Genomic DNA, 22,397 nt, shown 5'->3' with positions numbered 1-22,397 from the left:
TGGAGGGCAGCGACTGGAGTCTTCATTTATACCTCAAGTTTGGATAAGGGAATAGAAGATTCACCTAAAAAGGTAGGTAGGAAATATAAACGTGGAGGGCCTGAGGGCTAAGCTAAGGAATCTTGACTTTATTCCTGGGCAAGTTGGAGCCTATACTGAAAAGGGTGCTCAGTGATCCTATCAATATACAAAGCTGGTGGCAGAACGTTTGCTGCCTTGTAACCAGGATACGCTAGGTGAGCAGACCAGTGGGACACTCGTGAGCAAAATGAGAGCCTGATTCAGGGTGGTGGCACTGGAAACTATAAGAAAATAGATGTAGTACTTGACATATTTTATTAAATCAAATAAATTTTAACATCTTTGAAATGAAATTACATGTCTCAACTTAATTGGCAGCATTTCTTCTTTCTTAACAACACGTAAAATAATGGTGTTTCTTAAAGTTGATGGTGTCCAAGATTCAATGATTACAATACCTGGATGTGAGTAAGAAATAGGGAATTCAAAGGAAAAGTTTTAAACCTGGGTAATTGGAAGAACTCTATTATTCCTAACAAAAAAGTAAGGGTATTTCCTTGATCCCTATATAGGAGTCTAACCAAATCTTCTATTTGAGCAATGACCCATAGATGATGATAATGCTACTCTCCTACTTTCCCCATCTGAACTTATAAATAATTAAAAATACTTATTAATGACAACTTTAATATGAACATGTTTTGACCCTCAAGAAACTGTCATAATTTAAAGGGAAGGGAATTGCCACTGAAAGGAGTACACGGTGCTTAGGGATGGACGGTGTGCAGTTTCTGGATCAAGCTGATATTCAAACATATCAAAGCAATTGATAACTTCAGTCATTTGAACAATCGGAACTTCTTCAAATACTGGTTCACTTCTTCCTTGGGGTAGGGACGGAGTGCAATGCAAGTGGGGATGTTCTCTGGCTGCTCCACCCACAGCTTGTGGTCAATGTTCTTCTGTTGCAGCGTCTCTGCCAGCAACTTTAAGGTGGTCTCATCTGGAGCCTACAAGGAGCAGAACACAGACTGAAAAGCCCATTTAGTAAGTGACAAAAGGCAAAGGACAAAAAAAAAGTATGGAGGGGGGCTCCTCTTAACTGAAACTGGAGGAACAGCTCTACCAAAGAAGGAACTGTAGAGCAAGTCTCTAGAAACAACAGCTTCATTGCTCCATTTGCCATTCACTCTCTGAAGGGGTGGGAGTGGGGGTGGGAATGCATTGTCAGTAATTATGCTCTACACATTTTCTAGTTCTGGTGCCTAAACAGCATCCCTAATCCCTCGGCCAGCTCTGACTTTAAGAGCTGACTACTGGAAGGATTTCTAAAATCACATCACCTCCACCTCCCTCCTACTTCCACCCTAGTCCACACAAACCTAGAAGGATTTTCTTTCCACCAGGATAGTTCCCAGTTTTTAACTCAAGGGTGGGCAAACTATTCTCTAGTGTCCTTCTGAAATTGTTTCTCATCATCTTTATCACCCGTGCTGAATCCCATTACAGGAAATAGTATAGCTATCACTCAGAAAATAAAGATAGTGTGTTATGTTGCATAAGGTATATTTTTTTGCCTATGAAGGCAGAAGCCACTAAGATAACTAGAGGTTTGTCTTATCAAATTAGAGGATGCTAGGATTGCCACTCAATCTACTGAGTCCTTTGGGCATGCTGAAGAAGAATGCATTGACTTCCCCTCCCTCTTTCTTCAGCACCAGGAGCAGCACAGTACGAGTCAGAGTGAGTCCAAACCCTTGCTCTACCACTTACTGATTTGTGTGCTCTTTGATAAGTTATGTGACTTAGCTGAACCTTTGTGTCCCCGTTGTAAAATGGGATGATAATGCTTCCTAGTAGTAGTGAGATTCAGTGAAATCAGGCTCAGATCTGTGCCTGACACACAGCATCCAGTAAATGGAGTTAATCTTGGCACTGTCTTATATTTTATTGGTCTTTATGGCTACAGCACCACCTTTATTTAATCAGTGGTGACTCCTACGTCCCTTTCTTGAGTCATAGCTAACAACAGAATCATGAGATGTCTTTTAAACTCAGAGGAGTCACTTAATCTCTGTGGGCTTCAGATGTCTCATCTGAGAAAAGGGGTAAATATTTTATCTGCCTGAAAGCAAGGGAGTGGGGGATGTCTGAACTACATGATTTCTTGAAGTCTTCCTATAAAATCCTATAAAAAGAATCTAAAGGAAAAGCTATCTGTTTCTTTTCTGCCTACTTATAGATTCTCAAGACATTTTCCTACAGGTTACAGTTTAATGTTTCATTACCCAACAGCAATTTTTCTCTTGAAAAATGATCTGCTTTTGCCAGCTGGCCAAGAAGGAATTACCCAACCCCTCCACCTCAGGTTTATTTATTAAAATAAATAAATTTTATAATGAGAAGAAAATTGCTTTAAAATGAAAGCAATATTTTTTTCATTATAAAATGTGTGCTTAATGTAGGAAACTAAAAAAAAATAGAGAAGCATTACAAAATAACCAAAATTCCACTACCCACTCACTACTTAATATTTGGATATATTTTCTTAGTTCTTACTTTCAAAATCTGGATGACTTTGTATGTAGAATATATAGTTCAATTAGAATCGCATCATGAGCACTCTTCCATGTCAGGTAAATATGCTCCAAAAACATGATTTATGCTAGTTTCGTAATAATCCATTATAAGAGCATAAGTTTAGACAATTCATCGTACTGGAAATTTAGTGATTTCCACTTTTTTTACTATTATAAAATGCTCCTATCCTTGTACAACGCTCTTTGGCTGCATCTTGCTATTTTCTTAGGATACATTTCTAGAGGCAGAACTGACAGAAGGTAAGGGTAAGATCTGTTTGGCTATCTGTAAAAAGAACCTTACCTCTGATGCTAGGTTCAAATTATACTAGGGTTCACATTTATTTTCAAATAATTTGGCGTCAGAACCAGGTAAATGCTCCAGTTTGACTTCACTTGCAATAAGGAACCCCGCGTCCTTACCCTTCAGTATCGGTTTTGCGAAGAGGGTTAAGGACAGTACTTTTCTGCGCAGCCATTAAAAGGCCGGCGCAGTGCACAGGTAGAAAGGCGGGTGTCGCTCCACCAGCCTCCGCCCTTACAGGCATCTGTTTAAGAAGGACGCAGGTAAGACCGAAGGAGTGCGGGAAGCGTTTATAACGGGCCCGATGTCCACTTGTCACACCGTCAGGCCCCACCCAGTCAAGGTAAGGCTCCCTGGGCAATAGCTCAAGCCCCAGAACCCTTACCAAAACTTCGAAGTCAAACACCCCTCACCACTAATGCCACACCCACTCCATGAAGTTAGGCCCTCCGACTCAAGACCACACCCTCTTCCGGTCTCGATATCCTCAGGGCCCCTCCCCCTCCGCCCGGGCCTCACCTCGAGGACCACCTTGCGCATGCGCCCCAGCTCCCGGAGGTAAGCGGCCGTGTGCGGGTGGTCTTGGTGAATGTGCAAGGCCGCGGTGGCTGCGTGACAAGCCTGTGCTACCAGTGCGCCCGCTGGCCAGGAAAACGGCGCCTGTGATAGATCCTTTCGTAACACCAGGTACTGTACCAGGACCTGCGGCTCTGCGCCAGCGACCGCCATCTTCCCGCACAACTGAAAGGCCTGGCCTATCCCCCGATGCATGCCGGGATCAGGGAGGGGCCCTGAGCGCTGCCATGTTTTTATACGGTGGGAGTGCAAAGCACGCTGGGACCGGTTGGCTTGGATTTGAAGGCAAGCGGGAACTGTCGGCCCTGGCCTGAGTGAGCCAGAGGAGAGGAGGTAAGGGAAAGTAAGACCCAGTGGCGGAAGGGACCGTGACAGGGTGGAAGGCTGAGCGGCATTTTTACAGCTCCTTCCGTGTGCAAGGAAGCCCGGAGGAACCAGAGGCGCCGCGCCTTGGGAGCGCGCAGGGCCGGGGAGGTAGACGTGGACACCGCCGACTCGGACCCGGGCAGCGGACCGGGCGGGTCAGGGAAGGGGAGTCCTAGCGACGACACTTGGGGTGTCTGGGGCGCACGGGTGCGTACCTGCGTTGCGTGTGCCTGCCCTCTAGGTTTGTCTGAATGTGAACCGATTCTTGCCATTTTATTTTGTCCCCAAGGACAGCCCTATTACTGGTGCTTGGACAGCTTTCTAGCAAGTCTCTTGGAAATCTGAGGAGGAGATGGAGCTGGCGAATACTCTAAGTCAAGACGGCGAGTCCAGAAGAGGTATTCAAAGGGTCGCCTTTCCCCCCTTACTACTGCTGCTCAAACAACGCGCAGGTTGAAAGCCCTTTCCTCCTCTAACCGATGTGTGACCTGTCCTGTTTGGGAGCAGGATAGTGAAAGGAACTAACATTGAAGACTTAAAGGGACAGGCAGCTAAGATCATTGGAGCAGGAAAAATTACTTCACATATTCTAGGCTCTTATCCCTTTTTAGACCAATAGGTTGCATTCCCAGTATGCTAAGCGTTCATATTCAGAGCTACAGTTCTAGCCAATGAGCTTTCTATACTCTTCCCAGGATTTGGGGGGAGCCATTTATGCATTACTCCCGTGGAAGAGGCAGTGACTGGTATTGGTCAGACCTGGGTTGGAGTACTGGCTCTGCCATTATAAATACTGTGGCCTTGGGCAAGTTATTTTACTTTTCTCTGCCTCAGTTTTTTCGTGTGGAAAATGGAGATGAATAATAGCATTGTGGTGGTGGCTGTGGAAATTAGATAAGTAATTCTTTTTTTTTTTTTTTTTTAATAAATTTATTTATTTATTTATTTTTGGCTGTGTTGGGTCTTCGTTTCTGTGCGAGGGCTTTCGCTAGTTGCGGCAAGCGGGGACCACTCTTCATCGCCATGCGTGGCCTCTCACTATCGCGGCCTCTCCCGTTGCGGAGCACAGGCTCCAGACGCGCAGGCTCAGTAGTTGTGGCTCACGGGCTTAGTTGCTCCGCGGCATGTGGGATCTTCCCATACCAGGGCTCAAACCCGTGTCCCCTGCATTGGCAGGCAGATTCTCAACCACTGCGCTACCAGGGAAGCCCAAGTAATTCTTTTAATGCTTTTCAAGTGAAGCATTGAGCACATGCCTAATGCATAGGAAATATTAAATGCTTTAATTGTTTGCATGCTTTGCAAGTAAAGGATCTAGCACAAGTGTCTCTTTTTTTAATAAATTTATTTTATTTATTTAGTTTTGGTTGTGTTGGGTTTTCGTTGCTGCACGTGGGCTTTCTCTAGTTGCGGTGCGCGGGCTTCTTATGTGGTGGCTTCTCTTGTTGTGGAGTGCGGGCTCAGTAGTTGTGGCGCACGGGCTTAGTTGCTCTGTGGCATGTGGGATCTTACCGGACCAGGGCTTGAACCCGTGTCCCCTGCATTGGCAGGCGGGTTCTTAACCACTGTGCCACCAAGGAAGCCCCACAAGTGTCTTAATATGTAGGAAATGTGCACAAATGTTTCATTGCTAGAGTTGATTAGCATTATGAAACTATGACCTTTACTATATTGGTCTTTAGTCAGTCTCTTAGGATCTGAGATTGCCTCTGAATTTCTATCTGTTGGTGAGCTTGTTTTCCTGTCTGATACCCAGTAATATTGGTGGACAGTTCCTTTCAGTGTGTGCCTTTATAGTCCTATGCTCCTAATACTTTTCAGAGCTTCAGAGTACTTATTCAAGCCTCTGTGGGTGTCTAAATCCAGTTATGCATTAGCACTTTGGGACAATATGCGTAAAACCCCAAAAAACAATTCTGCATTAAAAAAAAGAATTTCTGAGAGAGTCAGTGAATTTGGTGACCCTGTTTTCCTCTGGGTCACTATTATCATAGATAACTGAGATTAGCCATATTCAGATGATGCCCTTTTTGAACAGTGTCTTGGTCAGGGACTGCTTGTAGGTCAGTGTTCGGCCTAAGAGGTTGCTGATCATTGACTTCTGTTGTCAGCTCCTCTTGTTTTATAAATTGTTGGCAGCGTCTCCAGTTTAGCTGACCACAGAGTTCTGGAAAAAGGGTCACCCTTTGTTTTTCCCTGAAGTGCTTCCTGTTCCTGGGGTTAGAAATCCTTAGCTTCTTGTGAAATTCCTTTTTTACTTCCCTCAGGTGTTTTAGCTCACTTGGAAAGACTAGAGACTCAAGTGAGCAGATGCCGTAAAAAACTGGAAGAGCCACAGAGCGCACAGGCAGTGGAAAGTGCTCTTGGAACCAGGATTCATGAATTGAGACGTCTGCGAGATAAGCTGAGGGCTGAAGTGAAACAACATCAAGCTAGAGTGAGTAGAAGGGTGATTGACGTTGGCAGGCTTTCCTAGAGTGTAAAAAACAAACATGATCTGGGAATTAGCAAATTTGTGTAATATGTTTTACCTGTGGTCTTACTGGATGGATTTCAGTCCTTGATCCCTCAAGTGATCAAACCTGTAGAGTCGGCTAATGTCAATACCAGCTAACAGTTGGCAGACATTACTGATGCGCCAGGCGAATTCTTCATAATAGTCTCTTAAACCTGCCCTCATAGACATGAGCCTGTTACCTTAATCTCAGCCAGACTTGAGTCATTGGTACTTTTGTCATTAGCACCATCTTTCTATAACCCAACCTGAAACCTCACAGTAAACTTTGACTTTTCCCTCTTTTCAGCTTTCTCTCTAGCCCAGGTTCAGTTAGTAAAACCTGTCAAATTCTTCTTTAGATTGTCTTTGTGCCCCTCCCCCACCCCCTGCTGTAGAGCACGTATTATCCACATGGGTCCTAAATATTTACCAGGTGATATAGATGGCGGGATTATTACAGCAGTCTGCTAGTTTGTTTTCTTCTGGTATTTATACTTCTCTGATAAATTCCGCACAGCCAAGAAAATCTTCATAAAACACTACATTTTTCATTAAATTACAAGTTTCCTTGCTCAAAGTGTCAGTAATTATTCATTGCTCCTGGGTTAAGGTCAGCCTTCTTTTTCTTGTCTTCCCTCCCTCTCTTCCTTTTCCCCCTTTCCTCCATTTCTTCTCTTCCTCCCTCCCCCCTTCCTTTTTTATTAAAGAAAAAAAATATATATATATATGTATACACATACCCATATATGTGTATATATGTTGTGCACTAATCTGAAGATCCTTTTACAGAACGAACACACCCTGGTAAGTACCACACAGATCAAAGTGTAGACCACTACCAGTACCCCAGAAGTCTCCCTTAAATCCTCCTAGTCATTTCCCTCAAGGTAACTGCTATTCTGGTTTCTGTTACTATACATTGGTTTTACTTGTTACTGAGCTTTATATAAATTTAAAAAGTATAAACTCTGTTATGTCGGGCTGCTTTTGCTGAATGTTATCTCTGTGAGGTTCATCCATATTGGTGCATGCTGTGGTCATTCTTTCATATTGCTATATAATTATTCCGTTTAAGAAATAGCCCACAATTTATTTACTTATTGTACTTATTGGTGACATTTGGGTTGTTTCACTTTGGGGCTATTAAGAATAATGCTGCTGTGAACATTCTTGTTCCTGTCTTTTGATGTAAAAATATATACTTTTCTATTGAATTGCTGGGTCACAGGGTATGCAGATTATCTTTAGTAAATACTATCAAACAGTATTTGAAAGTTATTGTACCAATTTTACATTCCCAGCAACAGTGTATAAGGTTTCCATTGTTCTGCGTCTTTACCGATACTTGGTGTTGTCAGTTTTAGAAATTTGTCATTCTAGAGTGTGAGAGTAAATCATTGTGGATTAATTCACGTTCACCTAATGACTGATGATTTTAAGTACCTGTTTGGACACTTGAAAATCTTCTCTTGTGAACTTATTAAGATTTTTGCAGAATTTTTATTGGGTTGTATATCTTTTATTGTAGAATTCTTTACACATTTTGGATATGAGTTCTTTGTTGTGTATCTGTATTCCAGATCTTCTTTTAAAGACCTGGCTTGCCTTTTCACTCTCTAATGATGTGGTGAGAAGAAAGTCTTCGTTTTAATGAAGTTTGATTTAGGAATCTAACTTTATGCTTACCGTTCTTGTTTCCTTTTAATCTTTGCCTAACTTTGAGAACATGAAGATATTCTGTGTTATTTTCTAAAAGCTTTATTTTACTTTTTATTTTTAGAATTACAGTCCCTCTGAAATTGATTTTTGTGTATGGTGTGAAATAGACGTCATACTTCTTTTGTTTTTTTCCATATGGATATCCAGTTCATCCAGTACTACTTCTTGAAGACCACTCTTTTCCCATTGTATTGCAGTGGATCTTTGGGTCCACTCTGGGCCCGTTTCTGGGTTCTGTTCTGTGCCATTGGTCTGTTAGTACCAGAGGTTTATTACTGAAAGTTTTGATACCTATAGCTTAGGTCTTCTTCAGAATTATCTTGGCTATTGTTGGCCCCTCGAATTTCGCATAAATTTGGGAATCGGCTATCAATTTCCAAAAAGAAACCTCCTGTAGCTTTGATTGGAATTGCACTGAATCTATATATTGATTTGGAGAGGATTGAAATCTTTATAGTATTGCGTCTTCCAGTCAGTGTACATGGCATATCTTCTAGCTTCTTGGGATGAACACTTATTGTTTTTTAAGTCTTTTTTTCTCCTGTATGTGTTTAAGTTTATAAATTTCCCTCTAAGCATAGAATCTTAGTCCATATGGGCCACAATAACAAAAATACCATAAACTGGATGACTTATAAGCAACAAATATTTATTTTTTACAGTTTTAGATGCTGGGAAGTCCAGGATCATGGCACCAGCAAATTCAGTGTCTGAGGACTTAACTACCTCTTTGATTGTGGTCTCACTGTAACCTCATGTGGCGGAAGAGGCATGCTAGCTCTTTGGCATCTCTTTTATAAGGGCACTAATCCCATTCATGAGGGCTCCCCCATCATGACCTAGTCACCTCCCAAAGGCCCCACCTCCAAATACCATCACATTGGGCTTTAGGTTAGGTTTCAACATGAAGTTTGAGGGACACAAACATTCAGTTCATAGCACATGGCTTTAGCTATATCCCACAAGTTTTGGTATATCATGTTTTCATTATCATTTCAATTCAAAATATTTTTGATTTCCATTGTAATATCTTCTTTGTCCCATAGGTTTGTTTTAGAAATATATTGCTTAATTTCCAAAAATTGGGGGATTTGTTAGTAATTTTTTTAGTTACTGATTTATAGCTTAATTCCATTGTGATCAAAGAACATGATCCAGCATGTGGTCAATTTTGATAAATGTTCCATGTGCATTAAATGTGGGTTTTGCATTTTTGGGTACTGTATTCTCTCTATCAAATAGACCAAATATGTTTATCATGATGTTCAGATATTTTATATCCTCACTAATTCACTTGTCAACTTGTTTTATCAGTTACTGGGATAAATGTGTTGAAATCTCCTGCTGTAATTGTGGATTTGTACATTTTTTCCCCTTTCATTCCATTTTGCTGTATAGTAGGTACAAACAAATTTAGGATTGTTATATCTTCCTGGTTGACTTAACTTTTATCATTATGAAATGTTCCCTTTTCTTTTAGTTAAACTTCTTAAAGTCAACTTTGTCAAATATTAGTATCACTACAACAGCTCTTGTTCTTGTAAGTATCAATAGCATATAGTTAGACATTTTTAATCCAGCCTGGCAGTCTTTGTCTTTTAATTAAAGTATTTAGTCCATGAACTTTTAATATGATTACTAACATATCTGGATCTCAGTCTACCATGTTATTATTTATTATCTTATTTGCTCTTTGTTTCTCTTTTGTCCTTTCTTTCCACCTTTTGGATTGATCTTTTTTTATTATTCCACTTCTCTAATTATACATACTTTTAGCATTCTTTTAGTGGTTATCCTCCAGAAAACATGCTCTTTTGTCTTACTTTAGATTAGTACTTGTACCACTTTCTGGATAATTACAGAACCTTCTAACATCTTTTCTCTCCCACACATGCAACCTTTCATGTTATTATTGTCATATGTTAATTCTACATATACTTAAAACTGTATGAAACACTTTTGTTTGTATAGTCACTATGCCTTTAGAGTTACATATATATATTTACCTTTTTCAGTGCTCTTTATTACTTGCTGCATTTCCAAATTTTCATCTGGGATTATTTTCCTTCAGTGTAAGTAGTTCCTTTTGGTACTACTTTCAGTGTAAATTTGCTGGAAATAAATTCTCTATTTTTGTTTGTCTGAAAACACCGTATTTCACTATATTTTTCATGTTTAAAGGGGTATTTTTGCTCGGTATAGAATTATAGATTGAAATTTATTTTCTTTCATACTTTAAATACGTTTTTCCATTGTCTTCTAGTTCCATAGTTTCTGTCAGATGTTATTATTTATTATTTGCATGTAGTGTGTCTTTTGTTTGCATGTAGTGTGTCTTTTTCCCTCTGGCTGCTTTATGGTTCTGTCTTTGGGTTTTAGCAGTTTTATGTCATAATGTGGCTAGGATTGGTTTTCTTTCTTCATCCAGCTTGGTGTTTGTAGCATTTCTTAATTACTTGCTGTTTTTCATTTATTTGGAAAATTTGGCCAGTATCTTTCAAATAATGCATCTGCCTCATTCTTTCCTTTATTTCTGGGGCTCCCATGTGTGGAGTTTTTGTTTTGTTTTTACTGTGACCTATGTCTTATATCTTTAATCTAGATAAGAAAATATACCTATTTTCTACTTTTTTTATGTGTCCAGTCAGCTTTTAAACCTGTTGAATTCCTGATTTTGGTTATTGTATTTTTTGGATTTAGGATTTTCATCTGACTCTTTTTAATAGATTCCAGCCCTTTGGTGTGAGTTCTCCATCTTTTAATCTATTTTAATGACTATGCCTGATAACTCAAATAGCTGAATCCCTTTGGATCTGCTTCTGTTGTCTTCTTTTTCCTCCTGGTTTTCAGCCATCTGTTCCTCTTCCCTGATACGCTTCATGATTTTTTTTTTTCAGTGATGTGTATTGTATGAAAAAATATAGGGATTCTGAACTATGTTCTCTTCCTCCAGAAAGAATTTCATTTTTTTTCTGACAGGCAGATAGCATATGGGCGTATCACCTTAATCCAGTTGAGGTAGTCTGTTTCTGGTTTGCGCTTACTCCTAGGGTGTAGTCCTTTGGTGGGGGGCAGGGGGACCTCACTTGAAAGCTTGGATGTGTTGGGAACAGATCTGTCAAGATCCCTCTTCTTTGGCAGGCCCTGATCTCCAAAATCTCTGCTTAGCTTTTTAACTTTCAGGAGCTTCTTTCTGTTTTGGTTTCTAAGTACCCAGTCACACATAGGCAGTTTAGGATTTGGCAAATGCCTGGAGGGCAAGTTGTATGCAGAATGTTGGGTTCCCTTTTCTATAGTTTGACCCACAGCAAGGCTGCTCTGGTAACCTTGATCTCCAGTTTCTGTTTCCCTGGCATGGTGAGACTGCTACAGAATTTAGCCTGCAGCTTTCTATTTGGCCTGCATGCCTTGTGATAAAAATCAGCAAATGCTCTGAGGGGGAAAACCTCAGGAAATCCCAGCTAACTTCAGAGCATTTATCTTTAGTCTTCAATCTGGCTATTTTGGTGATTCTCCAGTGCCTTCGGGCCATTTTCTGTTTGTTTACTTGCATGATTGCTTATTCCTCTTTGGTATTTGATCCAGCTTGTGTAGTTGTCTCAGAGGGAGAGTTAGTCCAATACCTCCTACTGGGCCGTAGCTCACAGCGTGTGGCTTAGGGTCAGTATTTCTCATCCTGGCACTTGAAAACCTGCACAGTCTGACCCAAACCAACTTTCCCAGCCTTGCCTCTTCGCAGCTGTTTTTGCTTACCCTAGACTTTCCTCACATCCTTTTCTTTCTCCTCTCACAGTACTCTCCATGCCAACCAAATTCATTGTTGTCCAGGCCAGCACAATTTCTACTTCTGATTCCTAGCACTGTAACCCACAAGATTCTTCCTCTGCTATGAGTTCATAGCACCAGGTGGCTGGCCACTGTAGCATTTCTTGATTGATTATATAATAAAAAAATATTCTGCATTTAAATTTTTTCCAGGTAGGTGAGGGCATGGGCTTTCTATTATGCCCCTTTGTACCCAGTTTGATCTGCTACATATCTCGCAGGTTAAAGCATCTACTACCAATGTAGAACCGGACCAAACATTAGAGATTACTGAGCAAGAATTTTTGAAGAGAAAACGGGAAAACGTGCAAGCCATTCTGCAGGCATATCGTTTTACAGGTATAGTTTTTTTTCTGACCTGTTTCAGTCTGGGTCTCTTGTCTCTAGTGAGTTAGTTTGCAAGATGTGTTATAAGTCCTGGACTTACTTCATGAACATTGACTTTTGTGCCCTTCAATATACACACACAAAGCTGGCATGCTATTCATAGGCAACTTTACCTACAAGATTGGCCTCTTTGTGCAGCATAAGGTTGATTGGTGGCTGGCTTAGCCTGTTCATTTTTAGCAGTTTGACATGTGCTAGACGGTGTGCTAGAACTTCCTTTACTGCTGGCTTGCTTTTTGCCACTGGTCAAATAGTTTGAACCCCTCAAGTCTCTATTTCACCATTAAAATGAGGATTTATTTACCTATTATCTGTATCATAAGAGGATTGTGGGAAGACGTGGGGACTACCATAAATTATTTGACACTCAGGAAAAAAGGAGCATAGGTAAATTGAAAAGTTCAAAATCTCTTCCTCAGTAATTTAATATTTAGGATGCTTTTTCTTTCCCACCATTCTTCTGTGGTTTTATCAACTCAAACTCAAAGTGAGCCAGAGTCAGTGAGAAGAAAGAGTCTGTTGTCGTTCATTCAACGAGCATTTGAGCCCATGATGTATGTAACTAGGCAGTGCTGAGGGGACCGGGATGCACAGATGAATAGGATACCGCCTTTGCCTGACATCTCTTAAGGTGTCGTCTTACTTGTCTCAGGGATCAGCGGGAAACTGACCAGCCGAGGAGTCTGTGTCTGCATCGGCACTGCTTTTGAGGGGAATCTGCTGGATTCCTATTTTGTGGACCTTGTCATGCAGAAACCACCTCAGATACATCACCATTCGATTCCAGTCTTCATTCCCCTAGAGGAGATATCTGCAAAATACTTACAGACTAATATTCAGCACTTCCTGTTCACTCTCTGCGAGTACCTGAATGCTTACTCTGGGAGGAAGTACCAGGCAGATCGACTTCAGGTATCTGCGATCTTACAAAGCATTTTGTGAGCCCGGATAAGCTTAAAAGGAAAAAAAGGGACATGTTCTTTTGTACTTTCAAATGTTTCATAACTCTGAGCCGGAAGTTTGACCACTGTCCTTCTAATGCTTGTTTCTTATCAATATACAAGCTGTTTTCCACCTTCTCTTCTGTTGAAACTCTGGATGATGTGCAAGCATGCATACCAGTTAAGGGATTATTCACTCATGAATGGTGATTCTCAAGCTTTTGTACCTGACCCTTCCTTCGCCTCACAAAGTGGTAGGGTACAGTTGCTATACTTTTAATTCAACAGGAATTTATAGAGTACCTACTATGTGCCGGGTGTCTTGCTGAACCTTGGGTATAGGTGCAAAGCAGAATAATGGTTTCTTGAAATACCACAGAGGAATACTCTCCATCTTTGCCTAAGCTCTGGCTTACCTTCTATTTAGGGTTGCAGTTGAGCTTAGGTTTGAGGTAAAAAGGAAAAAAAAAGGTAGACAGGTAATGAATGCAAAAAGGGAATAAGTGACTCTTAAAATAAGTGACTCTTAAAAGGCATTTCCCTCTTTATGCATTTGGAATGACGCTGAAGCTCCTGGTTGTCAGATAAACTTAAATTGATACGTAGCCTGGTTGTCAGATAAACTTAAATTGGTACGTGAATGTAGACATGAAGCACCTCAGCCATATGGTTGTCAATGCAGTTCTTGGCAGAAATAGTATCTCCTCTGTATCCCCAGCCCCTGGCCATTTACGTAGACTCTAGGCTGCTACCAGTTCTTAATTATCTTATAAATCTCTGTCATTTGTCCTTTTTTCAGGCCTTTCTCTGTCCTTCATTTATTTCTCTGAGATTTAATTAATAGGCCCTGTTTTTGGTAGACATGTTTGAAGCGTCATAACCACTCACTGCCTTTGGAGTTGTAATTGTCATATACTTTGTGTCTCTTTTGATCCTCACCCCCATTAGAGTGACTTTGCAGCCTTTCTGGCTGGGCCCTTGCAGAGAAACTCACTGTGCAACTTGCTGTCATTTACTTACAAAGCAGAGCCGGAAGGCCAGTCCTTCCCATTTTGTGCTAGACTGCTGTATAAGGACCTCACGACAACTCTTCCAACTGATGTCACTGTTACTTATCAAGGTAAGAGGAAGGATACCTCCAGGAAGAAATTATAATATGCCTGGGTTACTTCGGTTGATTGAAACAGGGTGAAGTAGCCTACATCAGTTGGGCCTCTTGAGACACTTTCTTCTGTTTATGTACTATGAACAGAAAAATATGAAGACAGATACCAAGAATATCTTCCTTGTTTCTACCAGATTTTCCTCTCCTCTTTGTAAGTAGTAAACATAATTATCCTAGTTTTCCTTTCTCCTTTGCTCCATCCAACTCCGCCAGAGTTCTTTCAGCTTATGATTTGTTTTCATTGGAGACCCCTCTTAGAGAGACAGCTAATGAGGCTGTCATAGGGTCACTGTGGTGGAGAGAGCCAAGACTCGTTTCACTGTGAAACCAAGTAGACATGACAAGTCAGCATATACTTAGCTCTCCAGAGACTCTTCTCTAAATGAAAATTTTTCAGGGATGGCTGAGACATTTGCTGTGACTTTGTTTTCGTTAGATGTACCATAGTACATGGGTGATAATGAGAAAAAGGATAAAATGTTTTTAGGAGGCAGAGATTTTGAAGCTGCCACAGGTTTCACATCATAGGCTTTAGATTTCTCTGGGCAGAGTCTCTGGTCTCAAAATTTCATTGGACCAGTAAGGGGCAAGCCTCTCTCAGCTCCAGACCAAATTAAAAAAAAGTTACATGGGTCCAGAATATTAGTGATCCAAGTTCTGATTCCTACAGTTGCACTAAATGAGATTGATCGGTTCTATCTTTTTTTAGGGACGGATGCATTATCCACCACACGGGAAGAACAGCGAGCAGCCCATGAAAATCTGTTTTTTACAAAGCCCCTACATCAAGTGTTTACTTCATTTGCAAGCAAAGGAGACAAGTTGGATATGAGCCTGGTCTCCTAGAATATTATTTTCATTGGGAACACATCAGAAGTGAGTAAACTAGTACTGACCACAGTTGCAAGCAAGGTCCTGGGAACTGAAAACTGTTGAAAGGCTCAGACTCCTTGCCTGGGGACTGTCCTTGCAATGAGAACAGACACCCACCTCATCAGCATGGTTAGGGACAAGTTTGAGTCTGTAGACCCTGGCATTTTCGGACAGTTCTCCATGATTGCCTGGTCATTTGTTACAGTGCTCAAGAGTATCTCTTGAGATATTGATTTGATCATACATTTTAGCTGAAAATCAGAGTGGTCTGTGGGGTAATAGAGAGTAAAAAAGGGAGTATGTACCATTCAATTGAAGAGTATTTCTAGCTTTTATGATACCTTCAAGTAATTTTGCCTTACTTTCCTTATCTGCGACTTTTGAAAAGAAAGTTCTTAGAACACTCTAGGTTCATGATATGACATGAATCATATAGTTAAGAAGGGAAGTGTGTTTAATCTTTGGTTTGGAACGGAATATTCTAGGTCACTGCTTTACAAAGAATATGGCATGAGAAGGTACTATGGATAAAACAGTCGGGGTTCCATGTATCTAATGTCGTTTCCTAGAACATGTTAGTAGAGCACAGAGTGTATTAAGCTCAGCGGTAAAAAAGCATGATCAGAAGTCTCCTCATAACTTGATCACTGCAGAGGGAAGCGGACCCCCCTCCTTTGTCTCTTCCCTCCCCTGCAAGCTCCAGGCCCTGGCTGCACATGTGTCTTCCTCATCTCCTAGTCCAGGTAGGGTACCACTTCTTGTAACCATGGCCTCTGCTCTGCTGGTGCTTTTTGTTCCTTGTCTTGAGAGTATACGCAGGGCTAGTGCTCAGATGTAAAAACCTGTCGTCGTGCCGTTTTAATTCCTGTCCCGTTTCCCGCCCCGCCCCACCCCCCCAGTCACAAATAGGAGTCATTACCACCCGTACTGCCCAAGGCCAAGACCTGATGGCCACGCAGCAACCTGCAGGTGTGGCAGCCCCAGCTAACTCTGGGAGGAGCGCAGGGGAATGGTCAAGCCAGCTTGGACCACCATTTAGAAAGAAGCAGCTTAAGAAGAGAGCAAGGTCCTAGTTTAAGCTGTTGCCTTCCAGGCACATGGTGAGGACAGTGTGGGAAGGAGCAAAGCACTTCTCAGATGAGGGCTGTTAACAGAATTTTCCCAGTGATCACATTCAAGTTGAATAAAGCTTTTAATAAAACAGTCTTGTTCTTTATCAATACCTGTAAATTCTCTTTTAAAGCAGTAGCAAACGCGACTGTAGCAAGAGCTCAAAAGGCAAGGCAATATCGGAAAGTGTTTTTTAACAGAAAGTTAAAAATATAAATGTAGAAGATCTGTTTATATATTTTTCTTTCAGAAATAAAGTCCCTTTCCCTCCCTCCCTCCCACCAGGTAAAAGGAAATATTGCACTTTCTGCTCTCATGACTAAGGTGACTGGGGTTCCAGAAGAACCTTTCAAGATTATCAGGACGAGGCCCATTTTTCACGTAACTCGGACCACAGAGGCAAGCAGGTCTTCAGAGTGAAAAGCGCTGCTTCCAAGTTCTAGCCGGGGAGCAGAGCAGCTGCCAGCCCTCATGGTAAACAGAGCTGCGCCACCTGTGCCCCCCGCCAGGCACGAAGGCAGCAGCCTTGTTCCTCCTCTGGTACATTCCTGCTCACAGCGGCCATGGCCTCTCTGGGGGAAGGAGGGCTGGTCGGAACTAGGGCTCTGGAAGGATTATTCCAGTACTATGCCTAAGAGCCCTACTCTCTGGGGAAGCTACAGGCACACCAAGGAAGAGTATGGCCACCCTCAGAGCTCACACATCCATAAACAAATGAAGGCTTGAGATTTTTTTTAAACCTAAAGTCTATGTGAGTGTGTACTTCAACAGCTTGGGAATGTTGGGACTTGGTCATTTGTCCTTTCCCAAGGCCTTTCTTTGATTCCAAAAAATAAACTCTCCCTCCCGTGTGGACTCTCGTGGGGCTCGAGGCCATTCAGGAGTTGTCTACTACCTGGTGGGGCAGTGTAACTGAGGAGCCATTAGGGAACGTGGCTGGCTTCTCTCGCCCCTTCAAGAAGAAGGTTAGCAGCTCCCCCTTCCCTTTCACAAAGATGGGCCCTCTCCTCACAAAGCGGAAGCCGTACTCTCGAAGGATGACTTGAGTTTCTTCCACCACCTGTAGAGGGAGAACCGAGAGCTTGGGCTTAGAGAGTGAACCTGGGCTGAGGGGCCCGGTGGTACCCACGCAGGGTCCCTGTCCACAGGCTTACAGCGCTCTTCCCCTGCCCCTTCCAGCCTGTGTACCGGTTGGGGCGGTGGGGTTTGCCTGGCCCGCCCCTCTCCCAAAGGTAACCTTCGTGCTCACTCTCCTAGGAGGTCAGCCACAGGTCACCTTGTTTGGCAACTTGTATGCCTGCTTTTCTGTCCCCTTTGCCCTTCTTGTGGAGCTTTCCTGCCAGAGCCAGTGATACAGGTCAGGGTGGTTTTGGGGGGAGCTGTTGGAGGCCCAGGGTGTCAACTGGTTCACACCAAGAGGCGGGACATCCTTATCTAGAACTTAAACCTACATTTTGCAAATGGGGTTGAAGTATTTTCTCCGTTTTACTGAGGCATCTCTTCCCACCCTTGCCCTTGATCTCAGCATTGCCAACTTTAATGTTCTGGGCCAACAGAAAGGAGGCAGTAGTGCCCTGCAAAACATGCATTATTCCAATTCCACTCCCTGGATCTGAGCACACGGTCGGCTCTGTTGCTGGACGTACCTGAATGTTGCCCATGACCCCTGTGGACTCCATCCTGCTGGCTACGTTGACTGTATTGCCCCAGATGTCATAGTGTGGCTTCCGGGCTCCGATGACGCCAGCCAGTACCCCTCCTTTGTTCATGCCTGAGGTAGAGGCACAAAATTCAGCACAGCCCCGTCTCAGAAGCCACCAACTCTTCTCACAGAATTTGCCACCTGGCTCCAACCACAAAGCTCCTAGTTATGTAACATCTCGTCAAGCCTAAGTTATTACCAGAGGACAGAAACCACGTGTCCTACTCGCCCTCCTCACTCTGTGCTCGGTAAATGTCAGCCACCCCAATATACTAACTCATTTAGTACAGAAGTTGCCAGTTTCTCTCTTGACACATCTGGTACTTCAAGTCTCCTGTGACCCTGCCCAGGATTGAGACCCCTTTCCCAGTAGTGGGTGGCAGGTGACATGAATCCTAACAGGCTGGACTGAGGTGAACAAGCGCCTCGGGCACAGAAGAGTCCCTGGAAAGGTAGACAAACTCAAGTCCCAGGCGGATTCAGAAGGAAGGCCATCATCGCAAACAGCATGGGACAGGGATGGCTGACCATTTCATCACACTTTCGGTTTGATCATCAACCTAAAGACCCTTAAGGTCCCTTCCAGCTCAATGAGTATGACCCTCCCCAGCCAAAACGCCTAGGGTCTTTCTAAGCCCCGTCCTCCCTGATTTGCCGAGCCCCCTGCACCAGGGGGAGCACGGCAGGAGTGGGCGAGCCGAGAGGCCTTACCAATGCGCAACATGAAGTTGTTGAAGGACTGGTTGTTGATATTGGTGAGCGTGTCTTTCATGGCGAGCGCGAAGTCGGCCAGATCCGCCAGGTGCTGCCAGCGCTCCTTGTCTGACTTCTGCACGAGAAAGCAACCGTGAGCGCCAGGGCCAGCCGGGCGCCTGCCTTCCCTTCACCTGCTAGTGACAGGCCTTGTTCTGCACTTCTTCCCACAGGGGAGCCAGGGACCTCTTTAGCTCCGACCTGTCACTGTGACAGCTCACTTGGGTCCCTCTGGGTCCAGCGCAAGGATGGGCAGAGGTGGTGGGGAAGGCAAATCCCCCCCAGCCCAGCTGCTGTCTGCCGGGTCGTGTCACCACCCTGTCTGAACCTGGCCTTTGAATTTTGTATCGTTGTCCTCATTTTGTTTCTTCAAGTAGACTGTAAGCACTTGAGGGTGATGACCATTCTAGATGTGTTTCTTTAACCTCATCCATAAAGTGGAGATGGCAGTAGGACTTACACTGTACAGCACAGTTGTGAGATAAACTAGGGTAATGTTTTAAGAACAGCCCTTGGGACCAGGGTCCCCACAGTTCATTTCCTCTCCCTCTGGCGCTAAGCACAGCTGGCCTCACAGGGCTGAGCTAACAGGAGAATAATCTGTCAGCCAGTGAGTGCTGACGACTTCCCTCTCCTAACAAAACCATTTCCCCAGCCCGGACATCTTCACTGTTACATAACTGTGTAGATAGTTTCTGCTCCCTGGTTCTTAGGAAAGTGTAGAGCATTAAGAGGGCATGGCCACAGGCACATGAAAAGATGCTCAACATTGCTAATTATTAGAGAAATGCAAATCAAAACTACAATGAGGTATCACCTCACACCAGTCAGAATGGCCATCATTAAAAAGTCTACAAATAACATGCTGGAGAGGGTGTGGAGAAAAGGGAACCCTCCTACACTGTTGGTAGGAATGGAAATTGGTGCAGCCACTATGGAGGGTCCTCAAAAAAACTAAAAATAGAGTTGCTATATGATCCTCCAGTCCTATTCCTAGGCATATATCTGGAGAAAACTTTAATTTGAAAAGATACACGTACCCCAATGTTCACTGTAGCGCTATTCACAATAGCCAAGACATGGAAACTATCTAAATGTCCATCAACAGATGGATAAAGATGTGGTACATATATACAATGGAATATTAGCCATAAAAGAGCGAAATAATGCCATTTGCAGCAACATGAATGGACCTAGAGATTACCATGCTAAGTGAAGTAAGTCAGGAAGACAAATACCATATGATATCACTTATATGTGGAAGCTATATGATACAAATCAACTTATCTATGAAACAGAAACAGACTCATGGATGTAGAGAGCAGACTTGTGGTTGCCAAGGAGGGTGGGGGTGGGGGAGGGAAGGACTGGGAGTTTGGGATTAGCAGATACCAACGATTATATAGAGAATGGTTAAACAAGGTCCTACTGTAGAGCACAGAGAACTATATTCAATATCCTGTAATAAACCATAATGGACAAGAATATGAAAAAGAATGTATGTATATGTGTGTAACAATCATTTTGCTGTATGGTAGAAATTAACATTGTAAATCAACTATACTTCAATAAAATAAATTAAAAAAAAAAAAGAGGGTATGGCCACAGTTACACAAACCATCTCATGCCCGGCCTAAGCTGTGGAACAGTGGGGGGCCATGTGTGTTCCCCTCTCTCTGCTTATTAAACTCATAAACCTGGTTTTATATTTGCACCACGTGGTTCTAGTGGGTGTGTGTCTGTGACCCCTTTGCACAACAGTACTCAATGGCAGCTACTTTTATTATGACGTGGTTTCCCACGTGCTACGTGTAGGCTGCCTCTCTCTTGCCCCATCTCTTCTAGACACTGAGCTGGTTAGCTACCTTGTTGGAGCTGGTAAAGCCGTTGGTGTTGACATCTGGGGTGACTCCTGAAGCTGCCATGTAGGTGCTGCCAATGGTTTTGATCTTGGTGATGACCCGAAACTTGGGATTGTCCAGGAGCTGAGGCCAGTAGTAAGGAAGAGAGAACTGTCAGCAGTCAAGGGAGATGAATGAGCCACAACTAAATGACAGATTTGCCCGTTTACAACAAGCCCACGAGACATCTAAGATGTCTTCCTATAACAGCGTCATTCAGCCGACATCTGCCACATGATCCTGGGCCAACGTCCTGATATTCTGAGCCTCAGTTTCTACCACCTTAACACTGGGACTAAAGTGCCAGTCTCCTAGGGTGGGTGAGCATCTATATAAAAGCATTTCCCCTGGTATACAAGTTACCTGATAAATGTCTACTGAATCTGAATTTGAGGGTAGGAGGAATCAGAGGGGCCTCAGGATCCTGTTTTGGCCAGACCTTCTGTGAACTTGTAGGTGATTTCCCAGGCTCTCACCTGGGACCCAACATCTCCAGATGGCTGCAGAAGCCCCTCCGTTATGCGGGGGTGCTTTTATGGGGAAACACAGCAGCCAGAGTAACTCTCTAACTTCTCTCTGACTTCTGCAGTCTTTCCTGGGCTGCAATCTGGAAGAGCTGGCTCTGTGGCAGGAGGAGGGGGGCGCAGGATGGTCACTCACAGAGTCAAAATCTGAGATGATCTCATTGAGGAAGCGCAGACACTCAATGCCACCGTTATTGATGCTCTCCTCTGTGTAGAAGTCAGCAAAGTTGGGCAGGGAGGCAAACATGACTCCAATCTCGTCATAAGACTGACTGTAGAGCTCCTAAAAAGAGGCGGGGCCAAAGTGCTCAAAAAAGTCTAAGTGAATAATGTGCTATAGCAATGAATCTGTCTTCCATACCCATGACATGTGCACTCAGCTTTTTGGACACACACGTCTCCCAGACTATCCCAACTTTGAATTATTAGAAGGTAGCTCATCACAACATTTAATAACTAAAAAAGAGCTTCACTAGTCCCTGCAACAGCTCCAGCTTTGAGAAGAGGGTGGGGTGGAGCTGGGAAGTGAGGCATGAGAACCAGCCTGAGATGATCACAGTCGACAGAAAGGTGGGCTCCACCAAGGCCTTGGCTTCTGAAATGGGCCTCCCAGAGGTGTGTGGCCCATGGAAGCAATGTCTATGGCAGTGCCCTTTACCAAAAGCCTGTGAAATTCTTCTTTTGCTTCTAGTATTGTGGTGCTGGGTAGGTCCAGCCCTACCTGGGCCCCCAGGCCATGTCATAAGAAGACAGAAAGCCAGAAGATGACACACAGGTTCGTGGCTCCAGCACAGGGCCACCCCTCACCTCGTCTCTCTTCTTGGACCCCAGAAAATGGCGTGCCACGTGCTCAGGCAACATGTTAGTGACCAAGGCCTCGTTCCAGCGTCTCATTTCATAGACACGTTCCTTCTGGTCGTGGACCTCAATCTTCCATAAGAACAGTGTCCGTGCCAGCTTCTCCACCTACGGACACAGACATAGGTAAGGTGTGAGCTCTAAGCTGGCCATCTGAGGGAATTCCCTCCTGGCCCAGTGGTTAGGTCTCGGTGCTTTCACTGCCGTATCCCGGGTTCAATCCCTGGTTGGGGAACTAAGATCCCACAAGCTGTTCAGCACAGCCAAAAAAAAAAAAGAAAGAAAAAGCTGGCCAT

The 22,397-nt window shown here is 43.3% G+C and overlaps 3 protein-coding genes across 5 annotated transcripts in view; 1 reads left to right on the top strand and 2 right to left on the bottom strand.

Moving 5' to 3' along the window:
* Window positions 1-319: 319 nt before the first annotated feature.
* On the bottom strand, window positions 320-3,679 carry PTRHD1 (peptidyl-tRNA hydrolase domain containing 1). The gene is made up of 2 exons (XM_059893492.1): window positions 3,424-3,679; window positions 320-1,031 (listed from the first exon to the last, which is right to left on the bottom strand). Exons 1-2 carry the CDS (start codon window positions 3,673-3,675, stop codon window positions 861-863), a joined length of 423 nt encoding a protein of 140 aa, XP_059749475.1. The 5' UTR covers window positions 3,676-3,679; the 3' UTR covers window positions 320-860.
* CENPO (centromere protein O) lies at window positions 3,423-17,222 on the top strand. Of its 2 annotated transcripts, XR_009497086.1 has the most exons (9): window positions 3,423-3,813; window positions 4,136-4,244; window positions 6,114-6,283; window positions 12,109-12,226; window positions 12,927-13,186; window positions 14,164-14,335; window positions 15,090-15,256; window positions 15,907-15,996; window positions 16,649-17,222. XR_009497086.1 is itself a non-coding variant. In XM_059893491.1 (8 exons), the coding sequence occupies exons 2-7, from the start codon at window positions 4,199-4,201 to the stop codon at window positions 15,224-15,226; spliced, it is 903 nt and encodes a 300-aa protein (XP_059749474.1). In that variant the 5' UTR covers window positions 3,423-3,813; window positions 4,136-4,198; the 3' UTR covers window positions 15,227-15,256; window positions 16,649-17,222. The 2 variants fall into 2 exon arrangements, 1 of the variants encoding a protein (XP_059749474.1); XM_059893491.1 differs by lacking the exon at window positions 15,907-15,996.
* ADCY3 (adenylate cyclase 3) overlaps window positions 16,650-22,397 on the bottom strand; it is an 89,753-nt gene continuing 84,005 nt past the window's right edge. For both annotated transcript variants that reach the window (XM_059893489.1, XM_059893490.1), the window contains exons 17-22: window positions 22,051-22,209; window positions 21,380-21,526; window positions 20,684-20,803; window positions 18,777-18,894; window positions 18,010-18,134; window positions 16,650-17,423 (exon numbers count right to left, since the gene is read on the bottom strand). In XM_059893489.1, coding sequence (XP_059749472.1) covers window positions 17,241-17,423; window positions 18,010-18,134; window positions 18,777-18,894; window positions 20,684-20,803; window positions 21,380-21,526; window positions 22,051-22,209 — 852 coding nt within the window. In that variant the 3' untranslated portion in view covers window positions 16,650-17,240. The remainder of the gene's footprint in view (window positions 17,424-18,009; window positions 18,135-18,776; window positions 18,895-20,683; window positions 20,804-21,379; window positions 21,527-22,050; window positions 22,210-22,397) is intronic.

The sequence above is a fragment of the Balaenoptera ricei genome, chromosome 13 (assembly GCF_028023285.1).
Source record: "Balaenoptera ricei isolate mBalRic1 chromosome 13, mBalRic1.hap2, whole genome shotgun sequence".
In the NCBI taxonomy this organism is placed as follows: Eukaryota; Metazoa; Chordata; class Mammalia; order Artiodactyla; family Balaenopteridae; genus Balaenoptera; species Balaenoptera ricei.
Note: the sequence above shows the minus strand (reverse complement) of the source record. Positions and strands in the feature narration are given on the sequence as shown.